Source organism: Achroia grisella, unplaced genomic scaffold, assembly GCF_030625045.1.
Source record: "Achroia grisella isolate CSIRO2021 unplaced genomic scaffold, CSIRO_AGI_Agris_v1 utg640, whole genome shotgun sequence".
Taxonomy (NCBI): Eukaryota; Metazoa; Arthropoda; class Insecta; order Lepidoptera; family Pyralidae; genus Achroia; species Achroia grisella.
Window position 1 is genome coordinate 5,341,693 of NW_026712977.1, and position 18,543 is coordinate 5,360,235.

Here is an 18,543-nt window from a genome sequence, read left to right on the forward strand (position 1 = left end):
GATCTAAACATAAATTCAGTATTTTTATATATAGTTTATAATTTTGCAATTAAATTATATATTAATGTACTGGTTTTCAGAAAAAAGACCAAAAATTACTTGTTTTTTATTTTCTTCATGTTATAGACATCCTCAACTTTTTTACTTTTCTAAAACTTAATGAGAGAATGATACCTAAGTGAAGGAATGGTTTTTACTGAGTGGGTAGTAAAATCACTTCGACGGTGCACCGCTTAAATACACTGCCAATCTTATGGTAGGACGGTAGCTTATAGGTAAACTCTTGTATTTATGCCCAGGGCAATCTTTCCTCTATCATAAAAATAGTAGCAAAAAATGACTGTTGCATAATTAAAACAATGCTTTAAATCAGGATTATGGACTTACATATTTTGCTAATCTTACAGGAGTACAGTTTTTACAGTACAGCTGACTTAATAGACAAGGTAAACAAGTCAGTAAGAACGCAACTTTTTAAATTGTCAATGAATAATTCAATGCTAAAAATATTTATAATAATTTTATGTTTATTTTGTCTTGAACAATGAGTAATTATATAAAAGTACATTATAAGCCTATGTGTGCAAGCATTTAATTGTGTTGTTTAGTCTAGCAATAGTCCTAGCTCCGCTTGGTTTAGCACCACTGAGCATGTAATTACTACGACTTAGAACTAGATTGAACTGGGTTTTCTACATATATTTGCCTTTTTTTACATGAATTGTCTATATTTTTTTCTGTTAATTAATACATACTTTTGATTAGCCTTTTCTATTTTACATTATAATTAGCTTTTTTAATATATATTCTTATTTTAATCTGAATTTTTCAATGATTTCAGGCAAATATACATTTTTTTCGTTTGCATTCTATTATATTTTTTGTGCTTTATTATACTATAGATTTCATCATCTTTTATATAAATCATCACCATTATCATCATTAGCCAACTGCAGTCTACTGCTGGACATAGGCCTCATAGAAGTTTTGTTGTTGTGTATCGTTATATAGATCAATATAGAACGAATAATTAATTAAAAATAATAAAGATATTATTTTTAATTTATTAATATTATTTTCTCATTGGAGTTTTTGTAACCTATCTTAAAATAGGCAAGCAAGAATGCATGCATTTCACTTTTCTAATAATATTTTCTGAGTTCTGTTCGTATCGTTCGTAAGATATTTTTTTTATGATGATTTCATTTTTGTAAAGATATATCTTTTGAATATGTTTGATAAAATTTGGCTATGATACTGTATCTAATTTTCGTGAAAACTAGGCCTGATAATTATATTTAGCATTCGTGTTAATTATATTTAATTTAATCCAAAATTTATTGTGAAATATCCTACATTTCATTATAAAGCCATAGAATTATAACACTGATGTAAATCTAATATTGCATTTCATGTTGTTTTGATTCATGGATATGTGTTCACCGACGCAAAGCATATGTCTTAAAATAAATATTAAGCAAAAAAGAATTAAAAACAAATTTTTTTTCTTTATCAATCTATCTGGATGATGGATATATGTAAATATTTAATCGATTGTTTACTGGTCAAACCGAATTATCATAATGTGCGGAATATTACTGATTTTTTGATCTACACAGTATGCCTAATTATCAACTTGATCGAAATCCTGTCTATATGTGCACACATAGTTTTGTATGTACCTATATTTTAAGTAAAATACGGTCTAAGAGTTTAGAAAAAAAATGTATCGTAATAATATAAATCAATATCAAAATCTTTATTTAACTATGAACTGTATAAGCAAATATTACGCTGATTAAAGTTTTTATATATTCGTAATAGTAAATGCAGTACCGTAGGTTATTTTATAGCCATTTAAAGCCCCTAAAGTAGTAGGCAGGTAATAAATGCCACACAACAGAATGCAGAATGTGTATACGTAAGTATGAAAAATTCGTTTATATAATTATTTATAAATTATAATCAATAATCTCAATTGTTAATTAATTACTACTGCATTATGGGGCCTATTTAATTTCCATTTACACTAGTCTGTTACTGTGTATGCTTAAATACACTTACAACCAATTTATATCCTTAAAGACAAACTTGAGCTCCATTCGCTTAAATAACCAGATTTATGCATAAACGCCGATTCTGGAGACTGCTTAGTCTTTGATTGCATTATGAGCGTCATAACGTAATGAAAAGCTGAAGCGTCTCCAGATAATATAATTAATCTTCAAGCTAGTGTATTACAAGGTAGCCAAAGAGAACTAACTAATATCTATACACACAGAGACTGAAGCTTTATTCACTTTCATGACTGGATTTATGCGTAAACGCCGGTTTCGGAGATTCTTTAGCTTTTCATTGCATAGTGTTATCTATATTTATCTTACTCTTTACAGGATAGCTTGAGAAAATTAGGCGGTTATACTTATACTCTTGCATTGTGATACAAAGGTTTGCGACACCTGTTTGTACACACTCGTGTATACATGTGTTCTAATTCTGTTATTATTGTATGACTCTGATACGTGAGTAATTGATGAATAAAGAATTCATTTATCTATGTACAAGCTCATTTTAGAGACCTTTGGGTTCCTTCTTGAAGCAGTGTGTATGGAATTGTGTGGTTGATCTATTTAATTGTAATGATTTAAAAGATTAAGCAAACATACTTTTTAGCCTTTTCACTTGTTAAAGTAATTGATCTAGACTCTTCAATGAATAGACTCATGCGCACATATCTTTTATCTACTTATAGGTCGATTCCAGAGACCTATCACTATTCCAAGAGACTGTCTGTATGGAATTGTGTGCTTAATCTATTGTACAGTGCTCGTTTAGAACAGTTTAGCAACAGCTGGGACAGCTCCTGTTGCCTACTTTGCATCCTTTTATAACTTATTATAGTGTATACTTTAATATTTATCTGTCTATCTAAACGATTATGCTTATCGTCTTTTATTAACTTGGGTCCTTTACAATTTGTCTAATATTATTTTGCTGATTAACTATTACTCATATAGTTAGACATTTGCATAGATCCTCTGTATCATTATCTATAAGGCAGTTCCAAAGACCTATCAGTGCTCCAAGAAACTGTGTGTATAGAATAGTGTAGTTGATCTACTGAATGATCTAGTAGAATATACTAATCTACTTTTCAGCTATAAATTATATGTAATTGTTCTTGTAATTTATTCCTATATTATAGTTTAATAAGTATACTCAGGCATACACTTCTTCTATCTGTTCATCTACAAGGCATTTCGAGAGACCTATCACTACTCCAAGTTACTTTGTATGAATCATCTATTGAATTTGATCATTTAGAAGATTAATCTACTTATCAGCTTTTAATAACTATTTATATGTACTCTAGTGTTACTAGTGCAATAGTAATTAATTTCTAGCTATTTTTGTAAACGCTACATGCATTTTTATGAATAGACTCGTACCAACTTTCTTTCTGCCATATCATTTGTATACATTTTCATTTGATTTAACTATATGTTTTTAATCATTTAAGAATTTAACTGTCTAACTACAAGTGTGGATCAGAGACTGTTGACTCCTTTATTTGGCAGTGTGTACAGATTTGTGTGATTGATCTATTGTTCCTCGCATATTGAGTGTAATAAAGCTATCTTATTAGCTTTTATTAACTTACGTCTTACATATTTCTTACCAGTTCATCTGTAATCAAATTTCAGCTATTTTTGTCATCCCATTTTATTTGCATACATTTGTTCATTATTGATTGAAGTAGCATTATCATGTGGTAAATTTTACCAAGTTCGATGAGGGAACTGGAAAAGGGTTATAGGATATCTGTAATAAAACAACGTCACCCATCCAGTTTGGGACCATTACATTTCTTTCAACAATTATTTGACTGTGAATGTCAAAATTTGATTTGACTTTTTGTTGAAAATCTTGTTTAATGATTTAATTAATGAAGGAATGTATTGCAGTAGGATATTTATTACGCCAGTGTGTTTTATCTTAGCGCCTTATTTATCCAACTACTGTTATAATTCATAAGGTCAAAATATACCTACCGGCGTATATAAATATACTCTAGACTTTCATTTAAATTAAATTTAAGTTAAATAATTCAGTATATACGGGATTTTTAAATAATAAACATACGATGGCATCTCGATAACTACATGCCGTTGTATGTTTACTATGTTATATCATATCGTATATTAGAGCTGAAACTGAACGGATTCGCACAGCAATTAGGAACCGGTGAAAAAATAAATAAGAAGTAGTAAATGTTGAAAACTTATTTCGGTGGTAGTTTGCGATCTCTCGATACACAGACATTACCGAAATAAATCGCTATATGTAAATAATAGTATTCGCGTTAAATGCAAGCAAAGGAACGCTAGCACGCACAGCCTTCGATGGGGTCGTCTCCAACGTTTTAATATTAGATTCTCTACATGTAACCACACTCGACAGTTGCCAAATGACGACCAACAGATTAATAATTGAAACAATTCTGCAATGGGACAGGCGCACGCCTCTCGTCATCCATAATCAATTCCTCCATCAAGCTCCCGCAGACGAGGCTCCCTATATATCTTAATACATAAAAAAACACAATTAAAACTTATGACAGACACCTACATTTTATTAACAACTGTTTTTTTTTTATGGATGGCCATCAACTTTCTCACTCTGGCACCGTCCTCCTCTCTCTCTCTAGCACCACCAAGTTTTCTGAAATCTAAGGACTTACATAAAGGAATATGTATCACTGATTAGAGCCAAATACTGCATTGGCCTGCACACATGGCAGGCATTCCTTTAAGGTCGTGGCGCCGCACGTATGTATAAAGCTCCCAAGATCCGGGCAATGGCTTACGTACCTGATGCAAGCCCCTATGACGGCTGTTCTGTGGTGTACGCGCCCGTGAGCTCGTCCCTCCTCATCGACCTCGCGATTAGCTGCAGATCATCGCCAGCGCGCGGCCACCGTCCCCGATCGATTTTACAAACGCAATCCGGTCACACATGGAGGCACGAGCGAGAGAGACCCGGCGGCGTCTTACCTAGGGCGTATACGTACGTATATCTGTAGTAGGGGCTGCGAGAGCGGCAGCCGCACTCGCGCGTTTAATCCCACTCTAATTCGTTCGGTCGATGCTATGGCGAAAGCAACTCGCGCATGACTAGATCGGAGTTGGGCGCCCTGGCGGGCGGCAAACGTGTTGCGCGGAGCGGCCCGCGCACGATCGATACCCCGAGGCGTGCGCTGCGGCGCTCGGTTGCCTCCGAACCAACCCCACACAAATATACAACACCCTTTATTTATACGATGACGTTCGGAATCGACGTCATAATGAAAATTGAGCGAGCCTCTACGAGTAAAGCGCGCGCGACGCTGTGCCTTATGACGCCGTCGCGTCCGCTAGCTCGCTCTCGCCCGCTCGTGCCGGCTCGTATGCAGCATGCAACTCCCGCCACAGCCTAGACGCTAGCAGAGGGTCGAACTTGGCTCAACCGCGGCATATTAACCTACTAATGCGGCAATCGGTTACACTTCGATATTTTAGGATGTTTCCGTGACGCCGATCGTAGAATCCATATAGCTCGTTTCTATTGGTTGCATTTATTATAGCAAAAGGCATTTGCCGCAGTGGGATTTAATGATATTTTTTTTTAAACAATTGGATAATAAATTATTTATTTACGTTTAACTAATGAAACTAAACCATCACGTATACTCTATTCATATATATCAAATTATACAGCTGATTAAACATTAATTATCACTTTTAATAAAACTTAAAAAGTTAGTTATTATACATAATCACCCATAGGTTACTAGTCAATTCGCATTGCGAATTTTTCCATTCAATATTATTTGCGCTATTTTTCCGCATATGGATATTTTTTATATGCGGTTATGAATAAGAGAATAATGCTTAAAATTAAGGATGCATACATGAAGAAAGATGGATTAAAATGCGGACGAGTACGCAAAAAAAAGACACGGACTGCCTGCATGTACCAAAAAAGATATCAACTGTTTTAACGTCTGTTCTAAATGGGTGGAAAATATTTGTGAGATTTCGATGTCAATCTGCTAAAACTGAGAGACTACGCGGATATCGGTCTTTAAGAGTTGTAACTTCTTATTGGCTATTACAATTTCTGGGTTTTCTTCTATCCTAATCAATATACATGGAATACAATCACGTGATATGCACATTATGCCAACAATAACTAAAGGGGGTCCCTTTAGACCCAGTAGATAATTTTTAGTATACATTTTATTTTCGCTCTACTTTTTTCCGCAGTGCGTGCAGTTTCATCACAAGGTACTTTCCATATATTACATAATATGTAAGACGTGGAAAATTTTAAATTCATAGTAGGAATTTATCTAAACTTTATTATACTATCAGACAGTACTTTTAACCTCAACCTAGATATAACAATGTCTCTATGAAATTGATTACTGTAAATGAAATATAAGACAAAACGAATCTAACGTATTAAATCTGGACATCAAACTTCAACGTACTTACTTATGTTCTAGGTAACAATCCCCACAGTCCATGTTTGAAAGTATATCGGGGCCTTTGATACAATACTTTTACAATATGTTTCAATGAAAAATAAGCTTATAAGATTATTTTCATGCTAAAGGAATATTCTCTTCCATTCCTTTAGTTATTTCTGTAAACTAGATGCAACACAACAATGCCTTTGTATCTGTTTTGATAATGCGGTTGTCTAACAGGAATACAGGTTCATTTGCATTGCATTATGCAAACTATGTTATGAGTAACTACTGCTGCTGCATTGTTTAAGCTAATTATATTAAAGCGTCTACGTGTAAGACGATTTGGCAACAGATCGGTAAGACGATTTATTAAGCCGATCGTATATGTTATCTCTGTACAAACATTTAAAGGATTAGTATCTTGGCTCTACCAGCTCAACTACCTAGATGATGATTATCGAATGATGCGAGCGTGCATTGAATGACCAGTGAATGATGATAGGCAGGGCTGAGGCCAGGTCAGTTAGCCCCCGGAGAAAAATTTACCACTAAATAACCATGATGATTTCTATGGTAAACTTTTTAAGAGGAACTAGTTACTATAAACGACTCGTTGATATATAATGAAGTTCTCTCTTAGTAAATCATTCATATGGTTAGTAATGGCAACTAATAACCTCACAATGCACCATATCATGTTGACGTCCTCGTGGTCTACCTGCAAACTTATTCCTCCTCTTCTTATCTTACTCCACTGGTCTACTACCTGCGTATATTATTAGCACAGAGAAAGTAAACTATTCAACTATTCAACAATGTCATTAAAATTTTATTCCTTGATTTTAAAATCACATTTATTCAATGCTATGTACACTAATTTGGTTAACCTTTTCAAAAAGATCCAATTTGTTAGATTTGAAAACTGACTAAACAAGGAGCTATTAATTAACCAGCAAATTAGTAATGATTGACACAACCTTTGTATAAACAATAACTCAATTATTTCCCCTTATAATACAACATATTGGTCGTATCGTAGTATAGAGTTTTACCACCTCGACCGAAACCCTAGAGATTGTGGTCCTGGGTTTACATATATTTTTTTATTAATGATGTATTCTCAAAGTTCTACCTGTAGATCTACGAAGTGTAATTATTATTTGGAACCAACTGGCCTTTTTTATTTTTTATAACATAGAACAGCATATAAGCAGCATATGATATAGTGTATTAATCATCGCATATCCTTAAGTACACTATCAAAGACATCGCAGAATATATTGAAATGTTCATCAGTACTGAAATGTTATACAATTTCTGAAGATTGAAGTGCTACGTCTACATAACTAGTAGTACTGTCACATCTCAGCCTTGAACTCGTAGCACAGCCGTACAAACACAGCTACAGGTGAAAGAAAAGTGAGAGACTGATGCTGCCGTTTCATGCAGACGGCTTTTTATACAGGCTCCCTCTGGTGAAGAATTTAGTAACGACTATCAAAACTACTTTCACTACCGTTATAGAATGTGTACATCTATACATAGAATAAACATGCAACAGATTGCTGTATGTGCATAGTAATAGTAATTAATAAAACTGATTTTAGAAGACATAAGGTCTTCTAAAAACAGTATGGATTTTAAATTTAGGGTGTTTTCAAAGCTGTAGTGCTTTACTTTTTGTACCAGGCAGCATATTTGTCAGTGAGATATCAATTATTATATTCTCATGGAAAAGACCGATCAAATTATTCTACATTTTTCGTTCTACTTGATCATAATGGAGATGTCCAAACCACTACTTTAATATAAATAATACTGTGAAAGCGCTCCATAACAAGTGACTACGCATAACAAAGTATATCTATCACAAAGCAGCATACAGCGCATATTATTTTAAATGAATGAGAGAGTATTTTAATAATATACTGCACACACCTTAATAAGCTATATATTGGCTATGAGTAACCTAATTGGGCACTAATGGAAGATGACAGAATGAGCATGAAGTCAAGTCAGTTAGCACAAGGTTGCGTTGAAGTCGACGCAACATCATAATTGTTGTTTGCTACTCCTCTACATATATTTTATTGAAGTAAGAGCATGTACTATGGTTAAATTGCTGTTCAATGGGCTCTAAACCTATTGAGTATTTGCTCCCGGCAGACAATACCAGGATAAATTTATATACCTATTATATATCTCTAAGACCCTTATCATCTTCGCTCCAACATTTCATCGTCAGTTTGTAGCAGGTTTTATATTTTATGAATAAGGTATTAAGTAACGTAATGATAATTGACATTAGTAAATTGTCTAAGTGACATTAAACTTCAGAACCTCTCGACTGAGGACCTTTCCAAATTAATTAATTATACTTATTTCAATCAAACTTGAAATATATCTGATTATCTTATATATTTTTTTATCTGGATATAATAATAATAGTAATAAAGCATTTTCGTGTTTTTTTGTTATAAATAAGTTAGTACAATCTTCCTCCGTGGTACAACTCAAGCGTTTCGTTATTCTTAAGAACTATGTTGCTATGACTACGACCTCTCCAGCATCATTGTTATGTTTCAACCTTCATGCCATTTTAGCTGCAGAATTGGGTGAGACATCGGCGTCATGCAGAGGACTGTGTACGTTGTCTCCCTCTGGTATTATTTAAATATCCATGACAGAATTGTTCTAGAGTTTAACGAGAATTAAAATTGAAATAATGTTTTTAATATTGAAACAAAATTCTATCTTTTTCTTTTATAAATATTTGATGTAAAAGCCTCTATACATATGCTGTAAAGGCAGGACACAGGCAAAAAAATTGTTAAAAAAACATCTATTGGTAAGTTATAACCATCACCTGTAGACATGAACAGCACTATAAACATATTGCCTAAGATACCGCTCATGGCTTACCATTTTGAAGGACTATGGTGTCAAACATCTCATTCTATAATTTCACTGCCTTTTCTCACCCTATAACTGAATTAGACGTAGACGACTATGTATTTATAGTCCGTCTCAGTTGAGATAACCTGTTGATCGACATTCACATACGTTAGCGTAGTAAAATACCAGACTATTAAGCTTGTGAATTGCATAGAAAGTGAAAGGTATTTTGAAATTAGTTTCATAGACTATAACATTGATGTGATATCATAAGCATAGTGTACGAGTAGCCTTACAGATTTAACATATCAATAGCGGCCTATCATAATATAGATTAACTAACCATTATTACTCCTTGTATGGACGTTTATAATTGCGGAGTATAATTTAGTAGGATTTCGCATTAATTAATCACTATTAACGCAGGTTGTTATTGAGCTTTGATTGATGTTACAATGCCCTCAATAATGCTAGTACTGTTAATAGCCCAATATACACCACATATATGGAATTCTATTACAATTACCTATTAAATGCTTACCAGTGGTCTCATTGTATGATTAGAATATATATAATAATCTTTGGAGCTCACCGAAGCTTAACACGTTTAATCTGTAGGCAATCATGATATATATATATATCATGATATGAATATGATCTTATTTCATTTGTTGATTTATTTAATAATCATAAAACTTAATATAATTAGGTATAATCTAATATAACAATATAAAGTAATATATTTGTTGTTGCGATTTTACGGAAAGCAATCATATTCTTTGAAAAATTTTTGAAACATTACGTAACAATTTATTCTAGAAAAAATTCTTTATAAATAAATAAAAAGTAACAAAAATCATTAAAAGGTCCCATGCCGCCCCTTCCCCCCCATGGGAACATAGGTTTATATTTAATGATTTGTTTACTTTGTTTCATTAAACAAAGTACATGACTTTGTTTAGTGAAACAAGCTTGTTGGACTAGCACTAGATACTATGAATAGTACATAGTAAGACCTGAACTAGGTTAAACATGTATCTCTACAGTGTTAGTTTCTTCAAGTGTCTTTATATTTACTTCCGATGCTAGCTGCCAACACTGCTTTACTACCGATGGTAGCTGGTTTGATTAGTCGCACAGTACAAATGTTTATATTATATAAGTATAATTGTTTGTATCAGTCTGAATGTTTTCTATGTATCATCATCATGATCAGCCCACTGCAGTCTATTGCTGGGCATAGGCCCAAGGTATTATGTAAGTATGTAAGCATTTCCTTCTCATACAATCTTTCTCCATGTCTTTCGTTAAGATTCGTTCAGCTGTATTCAGACGTAAAAAGGCAAACATAACAGTCAGACACATGGACGGATGAGTTATAATCGTTCAATATCAAATAGTGCTTTATTTCACATACAGAATTTTTATTTTTGTACTAAGGATTACTTAAAAAGTACTCTGAATGAAACAAAAATACACTAAAACGTTAATCTTCAATAAGTATTACTGAAAAAGGGAATTATAGTGGTAAAAATATCGGAAAAGTTCAAAGGCAAAATACAGAGAGGATATAAAATTTATAGAGGTAAATTTACATGCAACATGTTTTATGATTTATAAACGTACCTCGGTATCTATTATTATTTGCTCAATGTGATTGAACTTTTATCTTTCTACTAGAGCATTTTTAGTTAACATGATAATCTTGAAATGTTCATTACTGGTTTATTAAAAATCTTTAATAAAAAATTATAACATTGAAGAATATTTATATTAAAAACATAATGCCACAGACCAGTTTCTGTCGAATATTGTAGTAATTTCTAATTATAAATAAGTAGGTATATCTGTAGAATTATATATTTATCACCGATAACGTATAATTACGTTAGTAGACTGTTGCAGTTAAAATATATATTCGTACAGCGACTTAATACCCTGTTTTTTGCATAATTTATATTACTTATGTAATACTGCGGAACATAAGGCGGCACCAATAAGGTAATAAGATCATACAGCATCGCTTGCGTACAACGCTGCAGTCTCTCGTACTTGTTTATAACCAATAAATCAATAAATATAACCTTTTGCTTCTATGAACCCGATCAAAAATAGATTAGAGTAAAGAGAGTTCGTAGTATTTTAGAGTACACGACAACCAATATAGATTGAATAAATCTCGACGAATTCTACGACGTCCCCAAAGGTCATGGCCTTCAGCTTCAGGTGAGTGAAAGTATTTTGTGGTATTATTGTTTGTTTGGATATGTTTTATTTTTATTTATTTATTATATCTTGATCTGTGTATACTCTACTATGTGTACAGACAGAAGTAGTGCTTAACCTAAAGCTGACAACAGACAACTACCTACAAATCGCCACGTGTGGCAAGCTTGTTTGAGTTGTGAGCATGTGTTGAAAGTGTGAACAACATTTGCACTTGGCCGTCCAGTGTCAGTTTTGAGCGCACACAGGGTTTAAAGTTCACATATGTGAAGTTCTGCGTTGAGTGTGTACTGTGAGCGTACGTTGTTGGGCCAATGTTATTCGGCCCAACATGTTTTTGAATGTCTGCTATTTCTAATACACGCTGACTACCAAAAACATTTATCATACAGTATAATAATATACATCTATATTATTTTATTTATTACTGGCTATGCCTGCGGTTTCATCTGCGTGAAATTTATAGCCCATATGTTATTCTCATTTTTAAGCTAAGCTATATTACTATAAAGATTCATAAAAATCCGTTTAGTAATTTTAGCGTGAAAGAATAATATCATCCATTCCTAATCATAAACTTTCACGTCAATAATATTAATAGGATATCTAACTGGTAACACCCAGACCACTTGCCTACCGTATAAGTAGGTATATCTGTTTCGTCGATTTTCAACATTCTTTTTATACTACTGAACCAACGTAATGCCTTGTTCGTTTTACATTTCATCTCGCACTGTATTACGTATGAAATGTGCCAGCTTTAATCCGCCGATTCTCTGCTTTGTTCGCATTTCAACCGCATTGCATTTTTATTCTACTTCCATTTCATGTTCTATTAAAAAAATGCTAGCCACATGCAGACAGACGGGGTGGCTACCCCGTTTGTATTGCCATTGTGGTGAATATGACAGATTTAATAAAGGATTTCGTATGATTCTGATAGGCTTGACTTCGACATGCACACATGTAAGCCAGAATTAATTACTGTAGACACTGTCCCACCACCTTCTTCGCCAGGGTGCTGGGGCGTAAAATGTTCACAGTCTCTATGTTATGAAAGGAATTAAATGTTAGTAAAAGGGAATATTAAATTTTGTGCGTCTATTTGTTTACATTAATTTTTTTTTTCATTAGTACATTTAAAATTACATAATCTTTATTATTAATTCCTTAATTCGTGCTCTAAATTTGTTATATATAATAAATATACATCTATAATATATTGCAATTTTATCTAAGCTCTTCACGGTACTCATATACTTTATTTTTTTAATATGGACTTTACAGGCAACGGCACATTATAAAAGAGCTACAATATATTCACATTACAAAAACTCAACACAACTAATAAATGTTATCTTTGCTAAGACAACATTTATTATTTGTGAACTAATAGTTGAATATTAAACAGACAGCTACGTTATCGAGTAACATACAGTATATTCCACACGGAGCACACTGCGGTATATAGTTAGTATGTTCCATGACTGTCAAGTTTTATTTCTTACCAATTTGTTCTAGGTAATAAATTAGGAATACTTTCGAAATTATAATATTATAATTATCGTAAGTAAACTTATCGGTACTTACATTATTTTTAAGAATGCACATACTGCCTGTTATCATAGACCTCAGAATTAAATTCTGAGGTATATGATCTTCAATTTCATAGTATTTCCTTTTATTTGCGAAATTTATTCCAAAAATAACATTTCAAATAGTTATTTCTTACTGCAAAACAGAAATGTAGTCATGTTTATTCATCGCAAAAAGCAATCGAGTAGTATAATGATTACATAGGTAGATAGTAATTTGGTGAGTATTAACATTTCCACAAAACTCATTTGCACTGTATATATCGTTAGCACTGCCGTGATTGCTTGCATAATATACAGCGCACTTTCGCAACGAACCTTTGATCGAACCGAAATTGATAGACACCAATTAATTTATCGGTATTTATTATGCATTCATCACTGCTTAACATAACAGCATAAAATCCCAACTCACTTATTATAAATGAAAATCCTTACTAAAATTACAAATGTGAAAATAACTTTGTCTGTCTCGATTTCACGCCAAATCTACTGAACGGATCTAAATGGAATTTGGTACACAGATAGTCTAGAATCTTAGAAAGAATGGATATAAGCTACTTTTGAATGTGAAAAAAAGGTTATAAGGGATTGAATGGGAAGATGAATGGTTGTTTGAAAGTATCTTCGTTATTAAAGCTAGAAGATTGCAACTTGGTTCTTAATTACTTTGTTTTTTAAGTTTGTAAAAAAATTACCTTTAATCTGGTAAAACAAAATAGGGGATGAAAGTTTGTGTGGAAATCGGGAACAGCCAGTATTTTTATATAGTTTCACACCTATGCTTATGATGTGAAATATTTGGTATATGAAATGTCGTACAAACTCGTCAACTAGGCCTAACCTAGGCCTACTCTTTATGCCGTTCTATCAGGTTCAACGGACGAAGTTACGAGCAGAAGCAAGCGCCAGCGATATACGACGCCGCGACTTCTATGGAAAATGATTGGATACGAATACAGTAATGTGAATTATCTCATAGTGTAAAATGATTTCGAATTTACCACAATAGTTTTCGAGGGTATATTTTCACTAATAGGGTTTTTTATGGATGATAATGGAATGGTGGTTTTTGCTGGCGGAACACCAGTGGAGGATAATAAATTGAGCATGAGGTCAGGTCAGTTAGTCCATGGTAACAAATTCACCAAAAATTTATCACGATGGTTTCCAGGCGGAACCCCGTGGACGTCAACTTGACATGGTACATTGCTAGAAATTAGATCATCAATCCACATTAAAAACAATCCCGTTTCCCCCTCAGCAACAGGATTACGACTCCATATCATTAACAGAGCTCTTTATTTAATAATATGTTGAACATTTAAATGAAAGAAAACGAAGCAAGGGGTTGCGTTTTTTCTATTTTGCAGTATGGAAAGGCCTTTGCAAACGAGCAAAAGTACATTTTTGTTCGTTAAATATACTTTTACTGTGATGTACAAAGCGCACAAATGCATTACACGCTACAAAGCACACATGTTCGTATCCAAGTAACACGTAGTTATGTTTTTATTTTCGCTCCTGCACCTAACTAAAACGAGTAAAAGAAAATCTTATAACGTCGTAGTAACTTTGTTGCATCTGATTTATAAAAACTATACATATTATACATAATAAGTTAGTATATAAGAAATAATTCCTTATGTCATAAGGAGTTATTTTTTATATACCTACTAAGTTACATCTAGTATATTTACTAGCAAAGTATCGCATGAGCGTACATACATATCTATAATACATTTATTATACGTATAATAATTATATTAGGTTGTTCTCCCTCTAGAATCACCCCATTTATTTCTGAAATCCGTTGCGTAGTTTAGAAGATCTAAGCGTATAGACAGCAGTAGTGATTTTGTAAAAATTGTGCAACTTAACTGTTGTGTGTATAAATTATAGTATATCCTTGACACGATTGTTTCTACAGAATGTCTCTTTTATTATGTGAAAATACCGTGGATCTGGGCCACAGTTAATCTCAGCGTGGGAAAACTTGCCAGATTAAGATTTTGATTCACGTTTGGTATAGTTGATGTCGTATTTCAGTGATACGGGAAAATGTAAGATAAATGAACTGACAAAGGTTTTATTTTATTTTAATTGCAACTTTCTTGTATTATTTCTGTGATTATTAGATGTGTGATAATAGTAAAAATAATTCAAAAGTAAATCACAGATGCAATCATGTTTTATCAAACATCCGCAGTGAATGCTGCATGTATACAGTCCGCAATGATGTCACATATTTCAAATTTATTCATATTGCGTAAATTCAGAAATCTATAAAGTTCTTGTCGTTGGCCAAATAAAGTAACATGTAAATCTATTGAAATAATAGGCTCAACTACTTATTGTAACCTTCCACAAGAAAAGCATAAGGGTTTTATAAATACCAATAGTTTTATCACAACATTCGCTATTATTTCTTATTGTTAAAAATCACAGGACCTGAAAAGAATTACTTGCAACGTAAATAATAATGTTTGGTAATAATTTCTAAAATTCTCTGCATTCTTTTATAAGTCAATAAGTCATATAGTCATTCCTTTACAAGTCATAACTACCTAGATGAAATACGAATTAGTGCCAAGCTTAAGTGATCTTTAGAGGCTTTTTTATATATCTCACTTTTGATCATTCCATATTGGATGCACATGATAACTAGTAAGTATGTAATGTGCCGCCAACAGGAATAAATATAGTTACTGAGTAACTATGTATATTTACTATTTTTTTGTACTTCTTTGTAAAGGTACTCCAACCGACGCGAATATTGACGCAAATATTGTAATACAGACGGGGCATCCGTGAAGGATGAAGTATGTCCAGTATAGCCATTATCAATTTTATAAATTGCCGTGATAGTTTCCAGGCGAGACCACGATGATGTCGATCTAACATGACATTGCCAGCGACGGAGTCACTAGTAAAATGAGTACCACCAATTTATGTTATATTACTATTTTTATCGTAATATGTTGTACAGTATATCTAGCTAAATCACTCCTACTCTTCGGGATTAATAACATAATATAAAAATAGTTGATAAGTAGTGATTCCTTAGTGACAATATGTTAAGTCTATGATTCCTTGGTTGTATTTTTTGTACTAGCACTGCCATCTTGTAATCAGTTTCCACCACTGAAAAGCATGACGTCAAAGATGGCACTGTAGTCGAGTAGGTACAAAAGGGCATAAATAAAATTATACAGAATTAGTAGACTCAAATGATAATAGATGGCAGTAATCAAATAAAATTTATATTGGGATATTCTAGGTTCACTCTCGAATTGCGAATGACTATTCCGTACGTCCACTCACTTCCAATATAAAATGGATATAACACGACCGTAATCTTCAGTTCTCCGCGATTTCAAATTTGAAAACAAACCCTAACGATGTCGCTCAGTATAATTTAGATTTTAATTGACAAAACACATTATATTATTTTCAGCACTGTAGGCAGAGATAGAGTATCAGTTATTATTATTATGTACCATACTAATAATACCATAATTAAAAAATAATTAATTGTATCTATAGACTTGAACTAAATGGTAAGGAAAAAATTATCAATACTAAGAAACTTCACTTGCATACATATATACCTATATTTTTAAATTGGATTGAACTTCATTAGAATAAACCTATTTGCTTTAATAACGAATCCTATTAACATTTGAGGCAAAATCGAAAATCAAATTACAAATTTCTGTAAGTATTCCTAATAGTCATTTGTTAATACTGACATTTGAAGTTCATCTAGGAGCAACGGTTGTTCTAGTGACAGATAATTTAATTGTTAAATAAATAATTTTACTATAGAAAATGCGTGAATGTATATCCATACATGGCGGGCAAGCTGGTGTCCAAATTGGTAACGCGTGTTGGGAACTGTACTGCTTGGAACATGGTATTCAACCTGATGGGCAGATGCCTTCAGACAAAACGGTTGGTGGAGGTGATGATTCCTTTAACACGTTTTTTAGCGAGACTGGCGCCGGTAAGCACGTCCCTAGGGCAGTATTCATAGACCTAGAACCGACAGTAGTTGATGAAGTCCGCACAGGCACATACCGCCAGCTATTCCACCCCGAGCAACTTATAACTGGTAAAGAAGATGCGGCCAATAATTACGCCAGAGGTCACTATACCATTGGTAAGGAAATCGTTGACCTAGTACTTGATAGAGTGCGCAAGCTAGCGGACCAGTGTACAGGGTTACAAGGCTTTCTTATATTTCATTCATTTGGTGGTGGCACAGGGTCGGGTTTCGCTTCTTTGCTCATGGAACGCCTCTCTGTAGATTACGGAAAAAAGTCGAAACTAGAATTTGCTATATATCCAGCGCCACAAATTTCTACAGCAGTCGTGGAACCTTACAATTCTATATTAACTACACACACAACATTAGAACATTCCGACGCGGCCTTCATGGTAGATAACGAAGCCATTTATGATATTTGTAGAAGAAATTTGGACATAGAAAGGCCTACGTACACGAATCTGAATAGATTGATTGGACAGATCGTATCTTCTATAACCGCTTCACTTAGATTCGATGGTGCCCTAAATGTGGACTTGACAGAGTTTCAAACAAACTTGGTTCCATACCCACGAATACATTTCCCGTTGGTAACATATGCCCCTGTCATTTCTGCTGAAAAAGCATATCATGAACAGTTATCCGTAGCGGAGATTACAAACGCCTGCTTCGAGCCAGCTAATCAAATGGTGAAATGTGATCCAAGGCACGGGAAATACATGGCTTGTTGTATGCTGTACCGAGGCGATGTTGTTCCAAAAGATGTGAATGCAGCCATTGGAACTATCAAAACTAAACGGACCATTCAATTTGTGGACTGGTGTCCGACAGGGTTTAAAGTTGGAATCAACTATCAGCCACCGACTGTTGTTCCAGGTGGTGACTTGGCTAAAGTACAACGCGCTGTATGTATGTTGTCGAATACAACAGCGATTGCAGAAGCATGGTCCCGCTTAAATCATAAGTTTGATCTCATGTATGCAAAGCGAGCATTCGTCCATTGGTACGTAGGTGAGGGTATGGAGGAGGGGGAGTTTTCTGAGGCTCGTGAGGACTTGGCTGCTCTCGAAAAGGACTATGAAGAGGTTGGTATGGACTCTGGGGAAGGGGAAGGTGAAGGTGGCGAGGAATATTAATTTTTATACACGCTATATTTTTAGAACTATTTCTGATGTAACGTAGAACTAAATTTTGTTTCAGTTTTGATCTAATGCAATAAATTATACAAGTATTTTTTTATTACTCTTTTCCTTCCTTAGCTATAT

At 33.6% G+C, this 18,543-nt stretch overlaps 1 protein-coding gene across 1 annotated transcript; it reads left to right on the forward strand.

The window, feature by feature from the left end:
• The first annotated feature begins 16,960 nt into the window (after positions 1-16,960).
• Positions 16,961-18,525, forward strand: LOC131849354 (tubulin alpha-1 chain-like). The gene has a single exon (XM_059199417.1). The coding sequence runs from the start codon at positions 17,062-17,064 to the stop codon at positions 18,412-18,414; it is 1,353 nt and encodes a 450-aa protein (XP_059055400.1). The 5' UTR covers positions 16,961-17,061; the 3' UTR covers positions 18,415-18,525.
• The last annotated feature ends 18 nt before the right edge of the window (positions 18,526-18,543 follow it).

Excerpts from the sequence above, each read along its gene's own strand:
- LOC131849354 (XM_059199417.1), top strand. The coding sequence starts at position 17,062 with ATGCGTGAATGTATATCCATACATGGCGGGCAAGCTGGTGTCCAAATT.